The 19977-nt window shown below is 41.7% G+C and overlaps 1 protein-coding gene across 2 annotated transcripts; it reads right to left on the bottom strand.

Moving 5' to 3' along the window:
- Nucleotides 1–17992: 17992 nt before the first annotated feature.
- Nucleotides 17993–19770, bottom strand: LOC130113476 (uncharacterized). Of its 2 annotated transcripts, XM_056281088.1 has the most exons (4): nucleotides 19638–19770; nucleotides 19112–19169; nucleotides 18417–18967; nucleotides 17993–18315 (listed from the first exon to the last, which is right to left on the bottom strand). In XM_056281088.1, exons 2-4 carry the CDS (start codon nucleotides 19148–19150, stop codon nucleotides 18243–18245), a joined length of 663 nt encoding a protein of 220 aa, XP_056137063.1. In that variant the 5' UTR covers nucleotides 19151–19169; nucleotides 19638–19770; the 3' UTR covers nucleotides 17993–18242. The 2 variants fall into 2 exon arrangements, with proteins under 2 accessions (XP_056137063.1, XP_056137065.1); XM_056281090.1 differs by lacking the exon at nucleotides 19112–19169 and having other exon boundaries at nucleotides 19638–19748.
- Between the last annotated feature and the right edge of the window lie 207 nt (nucleotides 19771–19977).

Below are 19977 nucleotides of genomic sequence, written 5' to 3'. Positions count from 1 at the left end.
AAGGCAGACCGTTAGCTTCCAACATACTCCGACAGGTTCTCAGCAGCAACTCACAACATTCCAAGAGTCAACCTGACCTACTGCTACTGATGACCTGAGAATACAGCGCCCTCTAGCGTTTGGCAGTATAGAACTCAATGTAATATAGGGTAACTAGATTACTGAACACAACATCCCCCCTTTACTTAAAATAATTGCTTGTCTTTGCAAAACACTGTATCAATAACAATAACATCTACTTGTATTATTTCTTTACGCTATCACAATGTATAAGCTTTAACAACAAAAATGCTTATTAGTTTTTTTCACAATAACCAGGGGTTTCCAGATGGCAATCACAATTATCTAATAGTGCTCACATTTAATCAAATAATCTCAGTATTTTTTCATTACCCATTTTACCAGATAACCACAATAGGTTTCATTCACAGTAAGAACATGTTTTTTTTTTCTTCTTCTATGAAGTCTCATAGTCCTCCATTTCTCCACTGCCCAGACACACGCAAGAGCCTCTTTCTCTACAGTGGAGTATTTCCTCTCTGTTGAAGTCAGTGAACGTGACGCAAACGCCACTGTGCGTTCTGTGTGGCCTGGATGAATCTGGGTGAACACAGCTCCCAGTCCGTAGTCGGAGGCGTCAGTCGAAATTATGGTTGGGAAGTCCGGATTGAATAGAGCAAGTGCCGGGATGTCCACCAGCAGCTGTTTCACATTCAGGAAGCATTTCTGAGTCTCTTCAGTCCACTCGAATGTGCCCTCTTGTCGCAGACAGGCACGGAGAGGCTCTACCTCTGTAGCGTAGTTGGGTATAAACTTTGCATACCACGAGAGCTTACCAAGGAAGTAACGGAGGCTGCCCGCATCTTTGGGAGCCGGGGCCTGAGTAATGGCCTGCAAGTGCTGTGTCAGGCTTGATGCCTTTTGCTGTGACCAGGTGTCCCAGGAACTTCAGACTGGCTTGGCGGAAGTGGCATTTCTTTTCGTTCAGCCGCAGGCCTGCTCCTTCCAGCCGTTGTAGGGCAGTTTCCAGAGCTGTGTCATGCTCCTGTGCTGTGCGCCCGTAGCAGATGACATCATCCAGGTAGTTCTGAACATTAGGCACACCCTTCAACACTGACTCCATCAACTTTTCAAAGGCTGAAGGGGCTGAAGCCAGGCCGTAGGGAACTCTGCAGAACGGAACAGCCCATCATGTGTGATGAAAGCTGTTAAATCCCGACTTTCGGGATGCAGCGGCACTTGGTGATATGTACTCTCCAAATCAATAGTTGAGAACACAGTAGCACCTGTCAGTGTAGAGAGTAGTTCCTCCATGTGAGGAAGGGGGTAGCTATCCACTACAATCCCTTTGTTGGGTTCTCAAAGGTCCACACACATTCGAATCCCTCCTGTTTTCTTCTGTGTGACCACGATAGGTGAGATCCACGGCGAAGCATCGATGCGCTCTATCACACCAGCTGAGAGGAGACGATTCAGCTCCACTGACACATCAGCTCACACGGAGAAAGGAAGGCATCTCAGTTTCTGACGCACTGGCACAGCGTCCGGTGACACTGTCACTTTATGCATGAAACCTTTTGCACAGCCTACAGTTGCAGGTGAGGCTGGCTGGGTGGTGAGACATCCCACTGACACTGCAGCGGCGGGCAGAGATGGAGGTGCTACGGATGGCGGATATACCGCGTTACCTTCGATGTGCAGGCAGAGAGCGGATATGAGGTCTCTCCTCATAAGTGCAGTCCCTGAGTCCACTACATAGAAGCTGGCTGGCCCTTTTATGCCATACATGTGAACGGTCGCTTCCATGCAGCCCAGCACGTTGATAGGGGTCCGTGAGTATGTCACTAGACGGACTGAGGATTGTTGTAGAGGAGCTTCTTTGAAGTGCTCCTCGTATATGCATCGAGGTAAAACAGACACTGAAGCACCCGTATCCACCGTTAGTTTCACTGTCTTCACCACTTTCGCTGTTTGAATGTCCACTCAACACTGTATCTTATCAGGGGTGTCTGTTCCTTCCACAAGCAGGAGTGTATATTCAGGCATTTCAACCGCCTTCACTGAATAAGTCTGCTGAGACTGCTTACACACACGGGCAAAGTGTCCTATTTTATTGCAACCTCTGCAAGTTGCTTTTGCAGCTGGACATTCCTGTGAGTTAGCAAGGTGTTTCTCTGAACCACACCGGTAGCAGGTACGTGAGGAGGAGGAGGAGGCTGTAGCAGATTTCTGAGCAGTCTTTGCATATGCCCCCTTGTGTGGCTTTCCCTGGCCGCGTGCAGTTTTCTGGGTCTGCACAACTTGTACTGGTATTTGCTGCTGACCTGCCATAGACTTAGCTTGTAGGGTAGCTGCTTCACATTGAGTAGCTATGGTAACAGCATCGGCTAATGTCAGGCTTGTCTTTAGCAATAACCTCTCTCTAATGCGAGGGTTAGCTACATGCTCCACGAGCTGATCTCGAATCATGTCATCAGTGTTTGGAAATTCACACGTTGCAGCCAGTTCTCTTAATGCAGCAATGTATTGCACTATGGATTCTTGTGCTCCCTGCACTCTTTTTCTGAAAGCATGCCGCTCCACAACTATGTTCACCGTCGGCGTAAAATGGCCCTGTAATGCCGTAATGGCGGATGCTAAATCCTGACCTGTGTCCGGCAATGTATAGAAGATCCGCTGTCCTTCCGAGCCCAAACAATGCAGAAGTAGTGCTCTTTTCCTTGCCTCAGGCCACGCGTTTCCACTTGCATTGATCACGAGAAGGTAATTCTCGAACATCTTCACCCACGTTTTGAAAAGTATCGCCGGTTCTCCCGGGCACAGCAAAAAAAGGTCTGGGAACGGTGCATTGGCCATCTTGTCCGTTTTAAAGTATGCAGGTCCGTGTCGTCGCCAATTTGTTATATTCTTTGGTAGAATAACCACACGACGTATTGCTTAATAAACTTTACTAAACAAATTGCAAGGCAGACCGTTAGCCTCCAACATACTCCGACAGGTTCTCAGCAGCAACTCACAAAAACATTCAAAGAGTCAACCTAACCTACTGCTAACTAGTGGCCTAAGAATACAGCGCCCTCTAGCGGTTGGCAGTATAGAACAATGTAATATAGGGTAACAAGATTACTGAACACAACAAAGTCCGTTCCAGTAGGTAATTGCCCTGTAAATTAGTCTTTTTTAAGGCATCAGTTCTGGGTTTAGGCAAGGTGAAATGACCCCTCGAGGCATGTGTAGTGCCATAGTCATGACCATCACTAACTAGTAAGCAACATCTGAGAGGAGAGGCAAGCAGGTTTATGTAGCGTATAAATGTTATTCATAAACAGAATCAGGCTACAAGCTAGTCTCTCATTGACTCATCTATGACAAATCATTATGCATTCTTTCAACTCTTTCTAACTGAGCAATGCAGAGTGAGTCTCGCAGCTGTATTTTGGGTAAGCTGGATTTTATTTAGTTCTTATTTAGATGCATTTGATGAGGTTGCTGGGCAGTAGTAAAGATGTGACAAGACCAGGGATTGTTATGACTTGCTTCTAGTTGTGTTAGTTAGAAAGTAGGCACGCCCTCTAATGATTGAAATACTTCTGCTCATTTTTGTTACAATATTATTAATGTGACTAGCCCAAGTGAGTGTTTCATCTATTGTAACCCACAGCAATCTGGCCTCCTTAATTTGTTCAATATCAGCACATTGCAAAGAAATACATAGTCTTGTGTCCCTTTCTTTGAGCATGCTTTGAGCAAATAACGAGACATTTCGTTGTGGATACATTCCGTTTCATCTTATTTTCAGTAACCCATTCAGAAATCTGCATTCACTCATCTTGAAGTAGACTGCTCAGGTCTGTGGCATTCCTTGCGGAAGCATATATTGTAGTGTCATCTGCGTAAATTGCAGTGCGAGCATTTTTTAAAATATATGGCATATCGTTTACAAATATTGAGTATAATAGAGGTCCAAAACAACTTCCTTGAGGAACACCGCATTGTTGTGTCTCAATACTTGATAAAGTTCCATTAAACATGACACATTGTTGTCTGTTAAATAGGTAGCGTGTCATCCAGTCAAGAGTTTGAACCGTAAGCAGCTAGTTTTGTAAGTAGCAGTTCATAGTTGATGATACCACAAGCTGTGCTACAATCCTACAGCACTCTTCCGACTAATAATATACTGTCAATTTGTTTTAGCCAATCATCTGTCAATTGTGTAAGAGCTGTGCATGTTGAATATCCAGTTTTATAAGAATGTTGATGGTCAGAATTAATGCTATTAATAGGAGAAGTAATTTTGAATTTGCTTGAATATAATTGTTTCCATAAGTTTACCCAAGACCGGTAGAATATTGATTGGCCTACTGTTTGGTCCAGTGAAGGACTCTTTTCTATTTTTCAGTAGAGGAGTGACCTTAGCGACCTTCTGTACTTGAGGATAAATTCCTTCATTAAAACTCAAATTGAAAATATGACATATAGGACTAGCCACAATTCCAGCTGACAGCTTTAAGAGTCTACTGTCTAGACTGTCATGACCAAAGGGTTTGTCGCATTTTAATTTAGACAATAGCTTTTCAATTTCCAAGATATTAGTGCCCGAAAATTCAAATTCACGTTCTTTGTCCTGGATGTTTTTTTTTAAAATAATTGAATCAGATAATTTACCATTTACCGGCAGCATGTTATTTCTTATAGTATTTACTTATGAAATACTTGTTGAAATAATTTGCAATTTTTATGGGCTTGGTGATGAAGCCATCACTTGATTCAATAAATGATGGCGTGTTGATCATTTTATTTTTACCCATGAATTAATTGAGAATACGCCAACATTTTTTTACCATTATGCTTAGTTTCTTCAATTCTAGATTTGTAGCATAGCATTTTTCTGTTTATTTAATTTGGTCACTTTGTTTTTTAAAGAGCGACATGCTAGCCAGTCCTCTGAGTTCCCTGAATCTACAGCAATTCTTTTCAGTTGATCTCTTTCTTTCATGTAGCTTCTCAGGTCAGAGTCAAGCCAAGGTACTTTAATAGATATGATGGTCAGTTGTTTTTTTTCTATGGGTGCATGTTTGTCACAGACAGAGGAAAATAACTTCATAAATTCATGTAGGGCAGCTTCAGTATGAGTATAGACTCAAATGCACTGTCCCACAGTATGTTGTACAGGTCTTCAATAAATACAATATCACATCATTTGGAGACCTGTCAAAAATCAGCCAGCCAACCATCACAGCAGACCCAGCCCAAGGCTTTATGGGGCCCAAAGCAGAATTTGATTTGCCCCTCCCCTCCCCTCCACCTCACCCCACCCCACACACTAAACCCACCTCCCACCACCAACAATATGCTGGAAAGTCTTAAGATAAACCAGTAGACCATGCATTTACTGAACAAGTTAACCATTTTAATTGCATTTGAACTGTGCAAGGACTTCAGACGTGACAAACGCTTTGGCTCCTTGGCCGACATGTCACTGACAATATCAAGAGTCAAATTGTCTGACTCATCCATGTACTTCTGCAATGATCGACAAACAGTATTTCTAAATTTAACAAAAAAGACCAGCTTGATAGTGACAGCTCATCCAGATAACCCCCAAACACCGAAAAGGAATGGACTGACATCAGACCACGGGCTGGACCACAGAGGAACACATGACGTGAAAGATGAGAATGACACCAAGAGACAAACACAGCGATTACTGGAAGGCAGTTGTTGTTGCCTTTGCCATAGTTGGTGCAATGGTAGGCCTCCTTTCTGTCGTCTTAATCCTGAAATATTACGCTAAGAGGAGAGATGCAGCGAGAACAAATGTAAACAAACTTAAGACTGAGGTGATCCATGAAGAGATAAATGACAGTGTGATCTAGCTGAGGGAGGGATGTGTCATTGAAAGTCCATATCTTGGGCCTGCCTGAAAGTAAATACCTTTTGGCGTAAGATTTATATAGAATTAGTGACTATATTTGAGACAAAAATATTTTTAATTGGGATGAAGTCCTGTTTGGTCTATTGCATAAAACACCCACAAACATTAATACAAGTTCCTTATTTGGAATATTGAGTGTAGCTGCTAGAAAAGCAATTACAAAGAAATGGCTTAAGCCAGACACCCCATCTACAGAGGACTGGCATGATATCATTTATGACATTTTTGTAATGGAAAGAACCTCCTTCTCCATGAGGCTTGAGGAAACTAAATGAGTAAATTTGGGAGAAGTGGAAATTGTATATTTCCCCAAAACACCCTTCTTCTGTTTACATTTGTTTACGTAAGTACAGTTTTAGTACTTTTTCTGTCTTTTTTCCTTTTATCTCAAATGGAAAAATGTTCTATAATTACTCTGTAAAATGCAGAAAAGATGGTTCACTTTGTAAAAGTATCTAACTAAAGAGGATTATGTTATATAAAAATATTGTTAATATGTGATTCCAATAAAAAAAGAAAGTCCATATCACCTGGTCAGCGCCCCAGAATCCCTTCCAAAAGACTCTTTTACACCCACTCTTGACCAGCTGTACTCCACCGTCAGCAAGCCAAAAACCGAAAGGAGTCGGCAATGAAGAGTGTGTGTATTCTCTCGCCCAGAATCTGCAAACGCCAAGTGATACTGCTAGGTGTGTAGAGTTAACTGGTAAAATTACATTTGAGTTTGCTTCACTCCACATTGATGTGCATCCATGCTTTGAACTTCTGACAGAAGAGCGTTCTAAATCTTCAAGAGAAGAGCATTCTAAATTCCAACAGGAAACCGTTCTAAATTCCCATGGGCCCCAGTCCCCTGAAATCCTTTAAAGAACTAGAAAAAAACCCCCAAAAACGTACCTTACCTTGGAACAATGTTGGTTTTCCATTATTTTATGGCACGGATTAATAATTACTCAAAAGGAAAATTTTCATTTAGTCAATTTTTTTCTTCTCAGAGAATGTTCTGACCTCAGTGCGACCTGGCTAACATCACATAGTGGTGAATGACAGTTATCGTTTTAAACTTAGTACAAGTTTTTAGAGAGCATTTCATCAGAAATGAGCAGGTGAGCATTTTTATTTTATTTATATAATTCCCCCCCACATTTTTAACACAGTGGATATAAAAAGTCTACACACTCCTGTTAAAACAGCGGATTTGTGTGATATAAACATGACTCCAAAATAAATCATGTCAAGAATTTCTTCCACTTTTTTTTTTCTAAATTGCAACCTAGAAAAGTGAAAAACAATCAAACTTTAGGGGGGGAAAATACAAACTTAAAATAACCTGGTTGCATAAGTGTGCACACCCCTAAGCTAATACTTTGTTGAAGCACCTTTTCATTTAATTACAGTACTCAGTCTTTTTGGGCAAGGATCTTCCTTGTAAAAACATTCCAGGTCGGTCAAATAGCGAGGGCATTTCCTGTGCACCGCCCTCTTCAGGTCACCCCACAGATTTTTCAACTGGGTTCAGGTCTAGGCTCTGGCTGGGCCTTTCCAAAACACTGATCTTCTTTTGGTGAAGCCATTCCTTTGTAGTTGTGGATGTATGCTTTGGGTCATTGTCATGTGGAAAGGGGAAATTCCTCTTTATCTTTCTAGCAGATGCCTGAAGGTTTTGTGCCAAAAATCAACTGGTATTCAGAGCGATTCATGGTTCCCTCCACCTTGACTAAAAGCAGCCCCAAAGCACGATGCTGCTTCAACCGTGGATACCGTGTTCTTTTGGTGATGTTCCGTGTTGTTTTTGCACCAAAAACGTTTTGGAATTATGGCCAAAAATTTCAACCTTGGTCTCATCAGACCAGAAGACATTTTTCCACATGATTTTGGGAGACTGGTTGTATCTTTTTGCAAAATTTAGCCAAGCTTGTATGTTTTCTTCCATGTGAAAAGGCATCTGTCTTAACACCCTACCCCATAGCCCAGATATATGAAGAATACAGGAGATTGTTGTTGCATGTAGAGAGCAACCAATTCTTGCCGAAAATTCCTGCAGCTCCTTTAATGTTGCTGTAGGCCTCTTAGCAGCCTCCCTGACCAGTTTTCTCCTCGTCTTCTCGTCAAGTTTGGAGGGACATCCTGTTCTTGGTGGTGTCAGTGTTGTGCCATATTTTTTGTACTTGTTGATGATCGTCTTCACTGTGATCCATTGTATACCAAATGCCTTGGAAATTCCTTTGTACTCCTCTCCTGATCGATACCTTTCAATAATGAGATCCCATTTATGCTTTGTAAGCTCTTTGTGGACCATGGCTTTTGCAGTTGGATGCAACCTAGAAGATGTCAGGAAAATCCCGCAAGAGCGTACTAACTACCATTTAACATGAGTGTGAATCTGATGACACAGCCACGTCCTCAATTATAAAAGGATGTGCACACTTATGCAACCAGGTTATTGTAAGTTTTATTGTAACTTTTGTCTTTTTTATCCTTTTCCCTTAAATGTTTCTGATGGTTTTTCCACTTTATTTGTATAGGATGCAATTTCACATTAAGAGTGGGAAAAGTTACAATATGATTTATCTTGGTTTTATTTTTTTCATCATCACAAAAACTTGTTGTTAGACTTATAATAATAAGTAATAACTTTCGTTTATAAGCAAGTCACAAGCAGTTAGTTAGATACCTTTGTTCAGGTGGAGCTGCTGGTTAATCCGGCCAAAAAGATCATTTTGTCCGAACTCCCTCTGTTCATTAGCAATGAAATGTTGCGGAGAGAACTAGCGAGACACTGACAATTAATGTCCCCTATAAAACGGATTCCTCTGAGCTGCAAATCATCACATTTAAAACGTGTTGTTTCCTTCAGGAGGGAGGTCTTTATGGTTCTGAAGAACAACACAGAATTAAATTTGATATTGAAGTTCAGAGTGGATGGTTTTGACTAAAATGTGTATGTATCTTCAGAGAAAATGAAATGTTTTGGTTGTGGAATGGAGGGTCACCAGAAAAAGAATCAGAACACTTTATTCATCCCTGAGGGAAAATTGGGTTATATTACAGACACTCAGGCTCTAATAAGAAAAACTAAAAACTAACAAGATACAAGATAACAAGAAAATATAAACAAATTCCTGTCCAGAGAAACCAACTGCTGAGTCAAATGAGGGTGAGACTGCAGCACAGGGCCCTGAGCAAACGACTGCAGCACCGAGCTCAAAGCAGGAAAACAAAAACAGAGTAAAGCTGAGTTTCTGGCTACTGGTTCAGGTGGTGCTGTTCCTGGTTCATCTAATCCAGGGACTGATGGTTCAGGTGCTGCTGATCCAGGTTCTGCTAATCCGGGGGCTGCTGGTTCAGTTACTGATGATGCGGGTTCAGCTAGTCAGGAGGCTACTGGTTCAGTTGCTCATGATCTGGATCCTACACATAAAGATACTGTTGTAGAGGTTGTTACAAAGTGTCCCACAGATATTATTAACTGTGATGTAATGGACACACAGATTAAAACAAAGGAAGCAGAATGTTCTCTGAAGGAGGAACGTGAGATTTTGATAAAATAAGACTTCTAATGTCAAAGATAAGAGGAGGAAACCTGATGGGGTGTCTCAGCCTTCTAATGTAGTGATAAAGGTTTCTCATCAGAGTAGGTGTCTGCAGTCAGATGAAAGTGAAGGTGATCAGGAGGCTGATGTGGAGTCTCTAGCTTCCTCGCAGATGGGGAATCAAAAAAAGAATGGATACTCTTCGGTGAGTATTAAGAAGTTTTTGCAGGATACTAAGGGAGCTAGAAATGTTAAAGTTGAGAAAGTGTTCCCTGATTTACAACTCTTCCTTGATTCAGTGAAGACTTTTCTGAGAAGACCTGGTGGTTTGGGGGAGAAAGCTTTCACGGAACAAGAAACTTTCCATTTAAAAAAATAGTTCAAAGGGTCAAAAAACAGAATGACGAATAAATTTTTCAATATATTCTTACTTTGTCCACTTGTTTCTGTTTTACGACATTTTCTGTATTATGGAGGACATAAGAATAGGTAGCTTAAATTCAAACGGAGCAAGGAATGATGAGAAAAGGGCCTCTCTTTTCAAGCTGTGTGCTCTTAAAAACTTAGATGTGCTTTTTGGACAAGAGACACAGTACTGCTGATAACGAGGCTGACTGGAGAAAAGAATGGACTGGTGAGACCTTTTTAAGTCACAAAACCAGTAACAGCTGTGGAGTTGGGATTTTTTCCCCCCCTGGAATTCTATTCCTCAGTCTGCTGAGTCTGAAGAAGCTGTTAAAGGTTGTCTGTTAAAAGTAAGAGCAGTGTATGAAAATATAAAAATGGTGTTTCTTAATATTTATGCTCCAGTTGTGGGGGTGGAGAGGTTAGTCTTTCTAGATGTTTTAAATGAAGTTATTGAGAATTGTATCAGTGAGGAATATTTATTCATTGGTGGAGATTTTAACTGTACTGAGGACAACAGGTTAGACAGGAACCATGCAGAGCCTCACGCTGCCTCTCGCAGTGATCTGGTTCATCTTATTGAGGCTCATGAATTGTGTGATGTATGGAGAGGTTTTCATAACAAACAGACAATACACCTGGACACATGTTAAGGATAACTTGATGTCTATGGCCAGCTTGATCGTTTTTAGTGTTTCAAACATCACGTTAATTTATTCAAAAGTTGTGTTATCAGCCCTGTTGGTTATTCTGATCACTCACTAGTAATGATTTCTGTCTTTATTAAATGTGTAAAAACCAGTTGTGCTTATTGGCATTTTAACACGGCCTTACTTGAGGATAAAAACTTCAAAGATGCTTTTGTCTGTTTTTTAAAAAAAACCACAAAGGTAAAAAAAAAATTTGATTTTGTGTCTGTACAACGGTGGTGGGACATTGGAAAGGTCCAAATAAGACAACCGAGTCAACAGTACACTCAGAATGCCACACAAATCTTAATGTGTTCAGTGATTGCTCTGGAGTCTGAAGTAGAGGAACTCCAAGACTGAGTGGAGGCCACAGGAGACCAACACCATACGGAGGCACCTGCAGTGAAAAGGTCCCATTTAAACAGCCTGCTGGGTGTTTCAGCTTAGGGGGCTTTGGTCAGGGCCTGCTTTCACCATGTAGCCCAGATAGATGTCCCATCACACTTTTTCTTTGGCTTGGAGTGTAAGAATGGACAGAAAAGTTTAATTCACAGCTTAAAATCTGACACTGGGCAGGTGCTGAATAACCATACTGCAATTCGTAAGTGTGCTGTCAGTTTTTACAGTAATGTGAGCATAGAGAGGAGCAGGCAGTGTCTCAGAGTTTTTATACTGATCTCCCTCAGGTTGAACAGCAGAGTAATGTAGAGTTGGAAGCAGCTCTCACCTCTGATGAACTCTATGCTGTTCTGCATGGGGGTGGGGAACTGCTGGCAGTGCTAAATGACAGTCTCACCAGAGGGCATCTGCCATTAAGCTGCAGGAGGGTGGTTCTTACCTTACTGCCTAAGAAAGATGACATACAGTCCATTAAAAACTGGAGGTCTGTGTCACTGCTTTGCACTAATTATAAGCTCCTCTCAAAAGTGTTAGCAACCAGGCTGAGGAAAGTAATGGAACAAGCGATTTATTGTGACCAGACCTACTGTGTACCTGGCAGGTTGATTTCAGATAACATCATTCTGATTTGAGACTTATTAGAGATCTGTAAGCTGTGTGGCCTCAAAGCTGCAATCATATCAATTGATCAAGAAAAAGCTTTTGATCAAGTGGAACATGAATATTTATGGCTCACCTAGAGCGCCTTTGGTTTTGGTCCTGGCTTTATTAACAAAATTAAGGTTCTGTATTGTGACATTCAGAGTGTGCTGAAAATTAATGGTGGTTTGAGTGCTCCTTTTCAAATCCAAAGGGGAATTACAAAAGGCTGTGCCCTCTCAGGCAAGGTGAGGGACATCTTCCAGTTTGGCTTAATATTTTCAGCCAAAGTTAACTGGATCAAAAGCAAAGCTCTCAGTGTTAGGAGTGTAGTGGAGAAAAAGCTCTGTTTGCCTGGGGGTTTGATTTGGAAGGCGGGGGCGGGGGGAGGCTGAAATATTTAGGAGTGTTTCTAGGTGATCAGTCTGTTGTTCCTCAAAACTGGGAAAATGTCCCTGAAAATGTCAAAGGTTGGTTCGCAAAGTGGAAGTGGATTTTAACTAAGATGTCCGACAGAGGTCGAGTCCTGATCAATAACAACTTGGTATCATCAATTTTATGGCATCGCCTGTCAGTTGTTGACCCCCCACCAGACCGGCTGTCCAATGCTGTATCTGCCGAGCGTTGAAGGAGGGCAGGGCCTGATCCACCTGAGCAGCAGGGGGGGTACCTTCCATTTCCAGTTCCTACAAAGGTTTCTGTACGGTCCTCCTGAGATACTGTGGAGGTCGCTGGCTTGCACCATTCTCAGTCAGCTACGTGGACTGGGAATATACAGATCTTTGGTTTTGATGGACTTAAAGCAGCTTAACATTAAGGAACTGCCTGAATTCTACTGTGGGCTGTTCCAGGTGTGAAATTTGTAAAAAAAAAAAAAAAAAAGAGAGACTGAGACAACACAGCTCTTGGTTTTGGCTGCTCCAGGAACCAACCAGTCATACATGGCACCCATTTCAGTGCAGTCTGTCAAGTAGGCCCAACTCTGCTCAGGTGGTTCTGTGTGTCTATCGTGGTGACTCTGGGATATGTAGTTCAGCTTTCAGGTCGAAACATGGACAATGCAGCTCCTCTTTCCTTCCGCTTACAGTTGAGATTGACTCGTGTCCTCACTCTGTTGCTTAACAAATGGAGGGAAACTCTCACAAATGGTGAGCAAACGCTGTTGATTTAGTATATAATAGCTCCGTTAGACCTGATGAGAATGACGTTTTCCCTTCAATGGTCATTTCCCCAGATTTTAAGGACTGTACAGGACCTCTTAAAAAGTGAGAATTCCTTTGTGATTTCTTTTAAGGGTCCAAACAGAAAGTCAGTGTATAAAATGTTTGTTAGAGTTCTGCCCAGGGACAAATTAAATGGTAAACCTGACCCGTTTATAAAAATGTTAAAAGCACATTTAAAAGTAGATTTTTGCTACTTCAGAATGATGAAAAATCTGGAAAGTTTTCGCAGTGTGTGGTGTTACAAAAATGTGCTTTGCTGTGTTGTGGATGACAAGCTGATCTTTGGGAGTGTACTGAGATAATTTAGAGTCTGTGAATCTTGTGTTACTTACAATGTTGGTTTTTATCCTGTTCATTGTTTGGTAACTTTTTTTGTAATTTTTATTAAAGTATTGTTGAAAATCAAAAATCTCTCTCTCACTCTCTCTCTCTCTTTTGGTTAAAATCCTTAAATAAGGTCTGCAATCAACACAAATTTGAGAGATTTTGATGTTTTACACCATGAGATAATTTCCACAAACGAACACCACATTTGCAGGTTTCGAAGCATAACTGCAGTTTTCATAAATTAAAGGCTATCGTCAGGATAAAAAAAAAAAAAAAACGCAACAGTAGAGCAAATTTCTCTCGTATCATAACCCCTCATAGTCTGGTCAGTTAAGGGCAAATATGGGGTCAAGGCTGCAAAAAGTCATTCACATTTGAGCCAATGTTTTTCTGTTAATTTAGGGTCCAATAAAGAAAAAAATGCAAGGAGCCCAAAATTTTAGGTGGGGGAAGTCTCTGAAATGGCCACGCCCACTTTTTAGGCGTGGAAATCAGTATCTCGGCTCCTGAATGTCGCAGAGAGCTGATCATGGGCTCAAAAGAAGCAGAAGCACCACATTTATATAAGCATTATGAACAAACATATACCCCAAAACCTTTACTTTTTCAGGTATTTACAAAAAACTAATTTTCACTGGTCACATACATGGCCACGCCCACTTTTTAGCCCTGGGACTATATCTCAGGCTCAGCTCTCGGAGGTTGCCCCGAGTTGATATTGGGCTCAAAAGATGTGGAAATAACTATTTATATTAGTGCTCTGAACAAATATACTGTATGCCCTAAAACCTTCACGTTTTGAGCTATTCATGAACATGTTCTTTTTTCCATTGAATTGATCAGCAGCATGCAATCAACTTTAGCCAAATCTGTGCAAGAAGGCTATACAGTTTGTTTGAGTAAAAGTGTTACATCTACTCATGGAGTGCTAGTATTCAAGTTGACTCTTTGTTATAAGAGGAGGAACCCAGTAACCACCAAAGAAACAAAGCAAACCATGTGAGGTCCAAAAAAATCTTTATTTTAACCTCACACATCCCATCAGACTGGATTCAAACACTTGCTGAGGCACTTGCAATAAATGAGACATTTCATCCCTCTGCCAGCACAAGAACATGAGGTACACTTATTAGATCTGCAACTACACACCCCTGTTACTTGAGACAATGTATCTCTTGTGGAAACTGTGCTCCACTTGACGAAGAGTTCCTCTCCTTCGGTAGTCCAACCCCATTCAATGACAGGGGGACAAGGGAGTTGTAGCAGGCTGTTTCCCCACAGCCATCCTGCCTGGAATGTAGCTCTCAACAGATGCTGTAGAAGCGCATCCTGACTTGGGGGTAGGTCTCTCAGCTCATCATTAACTGAGTGCTTGAACAGCTGGAATCTGAGCTCATCTATACTGACACAGTTGTACAGTCCAGTCTTGTTGTACCAGCTCATTACCCAGGGCTCAATAACTTCCATGCTTTCCTTAACTGTCTCGATACTAGGGCAGCAACTTAGTCCTCTCAAAGCAGCAGTGAGTTCTGTGGACTTACTGTGGTTTATCCAGGCTTTGTATTGAGCAGTCTTTGAGTGGCCAAAGAAGGCGCTCACAGAATCACAGCCACTAAAAGAATGGAACACAGGCATGGCATCGGCCACATCTCCACCAAGCTTCTTGTGTGCTTCTGTGATTGAGTAGAATTGGCGTTTGCCAGGAACTGCAAAGTCAACTATAAGTTGCAAGTCATTACATACTGATAGGAACTGTGTAGTGAACCCTAGTAGGATGACTACCACATCGGAGTCGACTGTTCTAACTGTAACTGACTTGATCCCCTTGTTTAGCATGTGCATCACATGGCAAACGATGCGGTTGTCAGCCTCCTCAAGCATATCTATGCTGTCATAAAGCTGGATCTCGAAGCTTTCGCCGAAGTTTGCAAGCACCTTTCTGCCGTAGGTGATGCTGAACTCCTTGTCCCAGTTCCACGCTTGTGCCTTAGCAATCCTGGCGAACATTAGATTCAGGGCTACTTTGTTGTCTACATTAGACAGAAAAGCTTCAAAGAATTGCTTAGATTCTGGCATGGTGTCATTCTCACTGAAAGCCATCTGTGAACTACCTGCTGATCCCCGGTTCTTCCTACTCGCAGTCTTGATACTCATATTCTGGTAGAGGTCAGCCACAATGTCAATACGATTGGCTTTCTTCTCATGACCGATCCTGGCAATGCTGTTCAACACTTTGATTACAAAGTCTTGGAATGTCATGCCTTTGGTGAGAGACTTTGCCATGATTCGTACTTGCACAGACAAATCTATCACAAGTCCTTCTGAGGATGTAGATTGAACTTGTACACCGATGTCCTTTAGAATTTGAGACTTTTGGCTATGATAAATATCTCCATCCTTTGTTGACAAGGCGTCGGGTAAACCTGAAATTGAAATGAATAGTTAAGCTAAGTGTAACTCTTGGGCTTACGGTCAAATCAATTAACTTGAATGTGAAATTGAATCAATGAATATCACTGTATTAAAAATCTGGTAAGACTTAAGTAACATCTAAAATATTTGAATAACTGACTTTATATCAATTAGTTTCACCTGTGAATTCACCACCAAATAACTTCCTTGTCTCTTCTTCTCTTGATCTGCAGGCCTCCTTCAGCTTTGCAAAGGTTCCTTTGGGTGGCTTGATTGCAGGGCTAGCGAGTTGGACTTTTGCACATGAACTTGGGAGTTTCAGGGCATTTCGTGAGATGGTTGCATTGACATCCTTCTTACTTAATACAATTCGCTCCTGCACAAACTGGTCATGCTGAGTTTTGCCGACTGTAAAGACAAAACTGGAGTCTTTACTTATGACATCTGGGAAGGGAATGGATGAGTTCAACCTCATGAACTGAGCTTCATCGAACGGGTTGGTAAGGATACCCTGGTACACCTTGAGTGTGTGGCTTGAAAATGTTTCCTTGAAGGAATCCAGCATTTCTTTGTGCCCGTGTGATGGATCTTGACCTTCGACCTCATCTAGGTAGCGCTGGATTTCGGGTAGCGCAAGTTCGAGTTTCCTGAAGAACTCTTGATCTTCCCGATTGATGATATCGACATATCCAGTGTCAGACTTGATGACCTTTATGTTATGTTCCTGCTTTTGATCACATGCAATCTTTGAGAATGGGTTGTCTCTGGTGTTTACTGTGAAAGAGCCTGAAAGAAATTCCTTGAACAAGTATGGGTGTCTCCATTTGAGCTCTTTGAGATCCTGAAGAAACACTGATGCCCATCTGGCATAGTGTGTATGATCAAGTGCAAAGAAAAGAGGAATGAGCTGCTCAAGTGCACTGATCATCATGATGAAGTTTGCCTCTCGAAAGGATCTTATGAAGATAAGAACCTTCTTGATTGTGTCAACAACATTGTTCCAGTAGTGAAACATGGGGCTGTTTTCATTGGCCACCCGGTTACTCCAAGTCAAACTGTTGTCCTCTAGACGTTTTGCCTGAAATGCTTCATCTCTCTTCTTGGCCAGCACCACAGCCAGGAGTTGAATACAGTATCTAGCCTTCTTTATGGAATTCACATCGCAGACAGCAGTTGTCAGACCTGTGATATTCAGATTAGCTGAGGTTAAGATGGTATCAAGGCCAGTTCCTTTTATCAACTGCCCAACACAGACAAGAGAAACCTTCTCAAGGTGCAGCCCACCCATGAACGCGAAGTATGAATGAGAAAACTCTTCCCCCATGGCCCACTGTATCATCTTCTTGATGGCATAAAGGGGCTGATCGGATCCACCCACTGCAACCTGGCCTGGGTTAAGATATCTTGTGTATGATACTGCTATTCTCATGACATGGAGCTGAAGGTGTTCAGTGTTGCTAGCATGGTCAATCACTGGCAGGATGCAGTTGATTGTTTTGGGAACATCTGTCTGGTCACGTTCCTTTGAAGCATGGTGACAGGTCCAAGTAACAGGCTGTAATGCATCAGATCCAATGTTCTTCATAGCCACCATCAAAAACTCTTCTTCCTCTTCCATGCTTTTCTGAAACACGACTTTTAGCTCTGCGTCAACTTCTTCAACATTGATGGTCTGTAGAGGGCGACGAGACTCCTTAAAGACCTTCTGCTCCATTACGCTCAGATATTCCTCCAACACTGTTTCCAAGCCCGGTGTGTTAGGGTTAATGTCCCTGGAAAATCTTCTCTCCCTTGAGAGGCCTTCCCCTGCTACACGGGGAAACTGTAGACAAGTCATTGCCGTAGCATTGCAGTTCTTAGATGCTGTAGGCGATGAACTCTGCTCATTTATGTTGTCATCTGTAAATGTGGTAAATAACCCTTGTCTCAAGGCGTGGGGTAGCACCTTTCCCTGTGATCTTAGGAAGAGCTCTCTCATTGACAGGGAGATTTCGTCAATGCAGATAAGGGTGGAACAGTAGGAATGTGTCAGACCTAGTTCAAATGTTGTCTGTAACACATTCTTGCTTCTCGTCATTGCATAGAGCTTCAGGGTCAGATATCGATTCACAGGCTCTTCCACTGACCTGTGCCTCTTTTGGATGACAGAGCTTGACTGCTGTGAATCTTTCTTTGTATTTGGTCTGATCCTGGTGTTGAAACTTACGGTCTGGCACAGTTGTTCGAGATGCATCGGAAGATCTTCATATCGTGCGGTTCCATCACAAAGCAGTGACATCAGCATCTTCAGTTTGAAATTGCTCTTCATCCGTAGTCCTTCTGTAGACAAGTCTGAAAGTCGGGTGCTTTCACTGTCTCTTCGATTCTTTATTACTTCAGCCCGAACAGGTTTTGTGACTTTGCAAAGTGAATCTAAAAAGTCACTGTCACTGATTACATTGTCCAAACTACCCTTCTTAATAACCCTGTAATGTGCCCCTGTCTCTTTCTGCACTACATTTATGTCCAGACAGCTGTTCGAGAGTTTCTCAGCAAATCGTGTAGAGTGAGATTTGGGCCGGTCGAAGCCCAAATCTTCAACTTTCTGCAGATAAATATTCTCGAGTTTGTGAAGATCAAAAACATTTTCTGAGCTGTCATCAATGAAGTTCCCTACTTCCTCCATGGCGATATATTCAGCTTACTGGATCATGTCTGGGGAGTTCTGTGATGAAGTTCTTTCTTGCTTTATCCTGCAGCTCGCTGAACTGTATCTAGTAAGAAGAAATAATCAAATTATTAAAATATATATATATGGCCCGACTATAGCTCAACTTAAGAATTGAACTTAAAAGGGTATGTTGTGCTGGCTCACCTGTTACGGTATCTTGAGTGGCACTTCCTGTGATAGAATAACTCCCGTGATCTAACATCAGTTTCAAGTAATCTGAGTATTTTGCCATCATTCAGGACTTTGGCCATCATCTCTAGATTGTCTGTGAAATCCTTCACATGTTTTGCTGACTTTTCTTTTCCCGCAGCAGCTAACAATGGTTCTGATTTGTCCTTCTTCCGAGGGTTCTCAATGGCTGGCTCTTCACAATAGAAGCAAAGTTCGGCTCCAAACGCAAGACTAGGCCCAGCCTTTGCTCGTGTGTTTGCCCCAATAGTCTGGTGATCTGCAAGGTCCAGTTCTCTTTTCCGTTTACGATCCTTCGCACAATTGAAATGGCTGTTATTATAGCGATCATAGCAACTCTTGTGGATTTTATATCCATCCTGTAAAGTTTCTGCATTGACAGCTGACAGTCTCTGTGAAAGATTGATATCCGCATCATTGGTGATCAGTCCGGATTCCTCAAACAGTTTTACTTGGTGAAGCAGCTTAGGAGCTGTGACAGCAGTTATGTCCCTTCCACCAGATTCCTGTCATGAATTTAGAAATGAAATGTTGGACTCATTGCTGTCATAAACATTACATTACTGAAGGAATACGCATGAAAACTAACACTGTTGGACTCATTGATGTCATAAACATTATACTACTGAAGCACACACGTGAAAACTAACCTTGCAGACAATGCACAGGGTCTTGTTCCCTAGTTCCATAGTTAGGATGGGGGATCATCTGATCATGGAAAATCAGAACTAATTTAAACTTGATTTTTCTGTACACAAGTTTGTAACAGAGTGATGTTTCACTGGTATGGCACAATACATCCACCCTCCCACAAAAATAGCATGCAATAAACAATGTTATTTATTCTTCTGCATAGATACAAAATATAGTCCAATAAAAGTGTGTCCAAATATAGCATAATAAAAGTGTTGTTACTACAAATACTTTCACCCTTTCATACCAGCCAACTAAAAATGCCCAAAATTAACCAACATGTGTAGAGCAAGCAGACACACAAACACCAACTGTCCAAAAGTAGGTAATGCCTTAGCCAAATACTACAACTGTGCAACTGTGCTGTCGAGTGTATCGAGCAAGTCATGCTTGCAAGGCTAGTTAGGCCTACACATATGAGCTAAGGTGAAAATAATGTTTTACAAGGTAAACATACAAAAATAAAACAACACTGTTCCTTACCATCCATCCACGAGGTCAGGAACAAATTAACTCACTGATATGAAGGCCAGATGAGGCATGCATGTCATATTTTGGCAAATGTTTACAGTAAACTAGCTTTACTGAAACATGTGCACTTCTGCTTCCTTTCCTGTAGAATCAACCACTTGATAAACAAACAGCGCCAATTTGTAATTGTGGTCAGAGGCGGCATTACATCCCAAGTGATAAGAAGAACCACAGACAACTAAGATATTTTCTAAACTCATGATTCGTGTGTGTATTGTGCTTCATGCTTTATAACATAGGTATGAGATTCATGTCAAATATAGCTTTTTACAACCTTCAGGAGCTGATACGT

Source organism: Lampris incognitus, chromosome 5 (assembly GCF_029633865.1).
Source record: "Lampris incognitus isolate fLamInc1 chromosome 5, fLamInc1.hap2, whole genome shotgun sequence".
In the NCBI taxonomy this organism is placed as follows: Eukaryota; Metazoa; Chordata; class Actinopteri; order Lampriformes; family Lampridae; genus Lampris; species Lampris incognitus.
The sequence above is the reverse complement of the archived record's forward strand: the minus strand, read 5'-3'. Positions and strand labels throughout refer to the sequence as shown.

Bases quoted from the DNA above. Each gene is read 5' to 3' on its own strand.
- LOC130113476 (XM_056281088.1), bottom strand. From the start codon at position 19,150: ATGGAACTAGGGAACAAGACCCTGTGCATTGTCTGCAAG. The intron at 18,968-19,111 runs GTTAGTTTTCAC...AATTCATGACAG, and splicing joins CCCTGTGCATTGTCTGCAAG to GAATCTGGTGGAAGGGACAT. The intron at 18,316-18,416 runs GTGAGCCAGCAC...TCTTCTTACTAG, and splicing joins CACTCAAGATACCGTAACAG to ATACAGTTCAGCGAGCTGCA.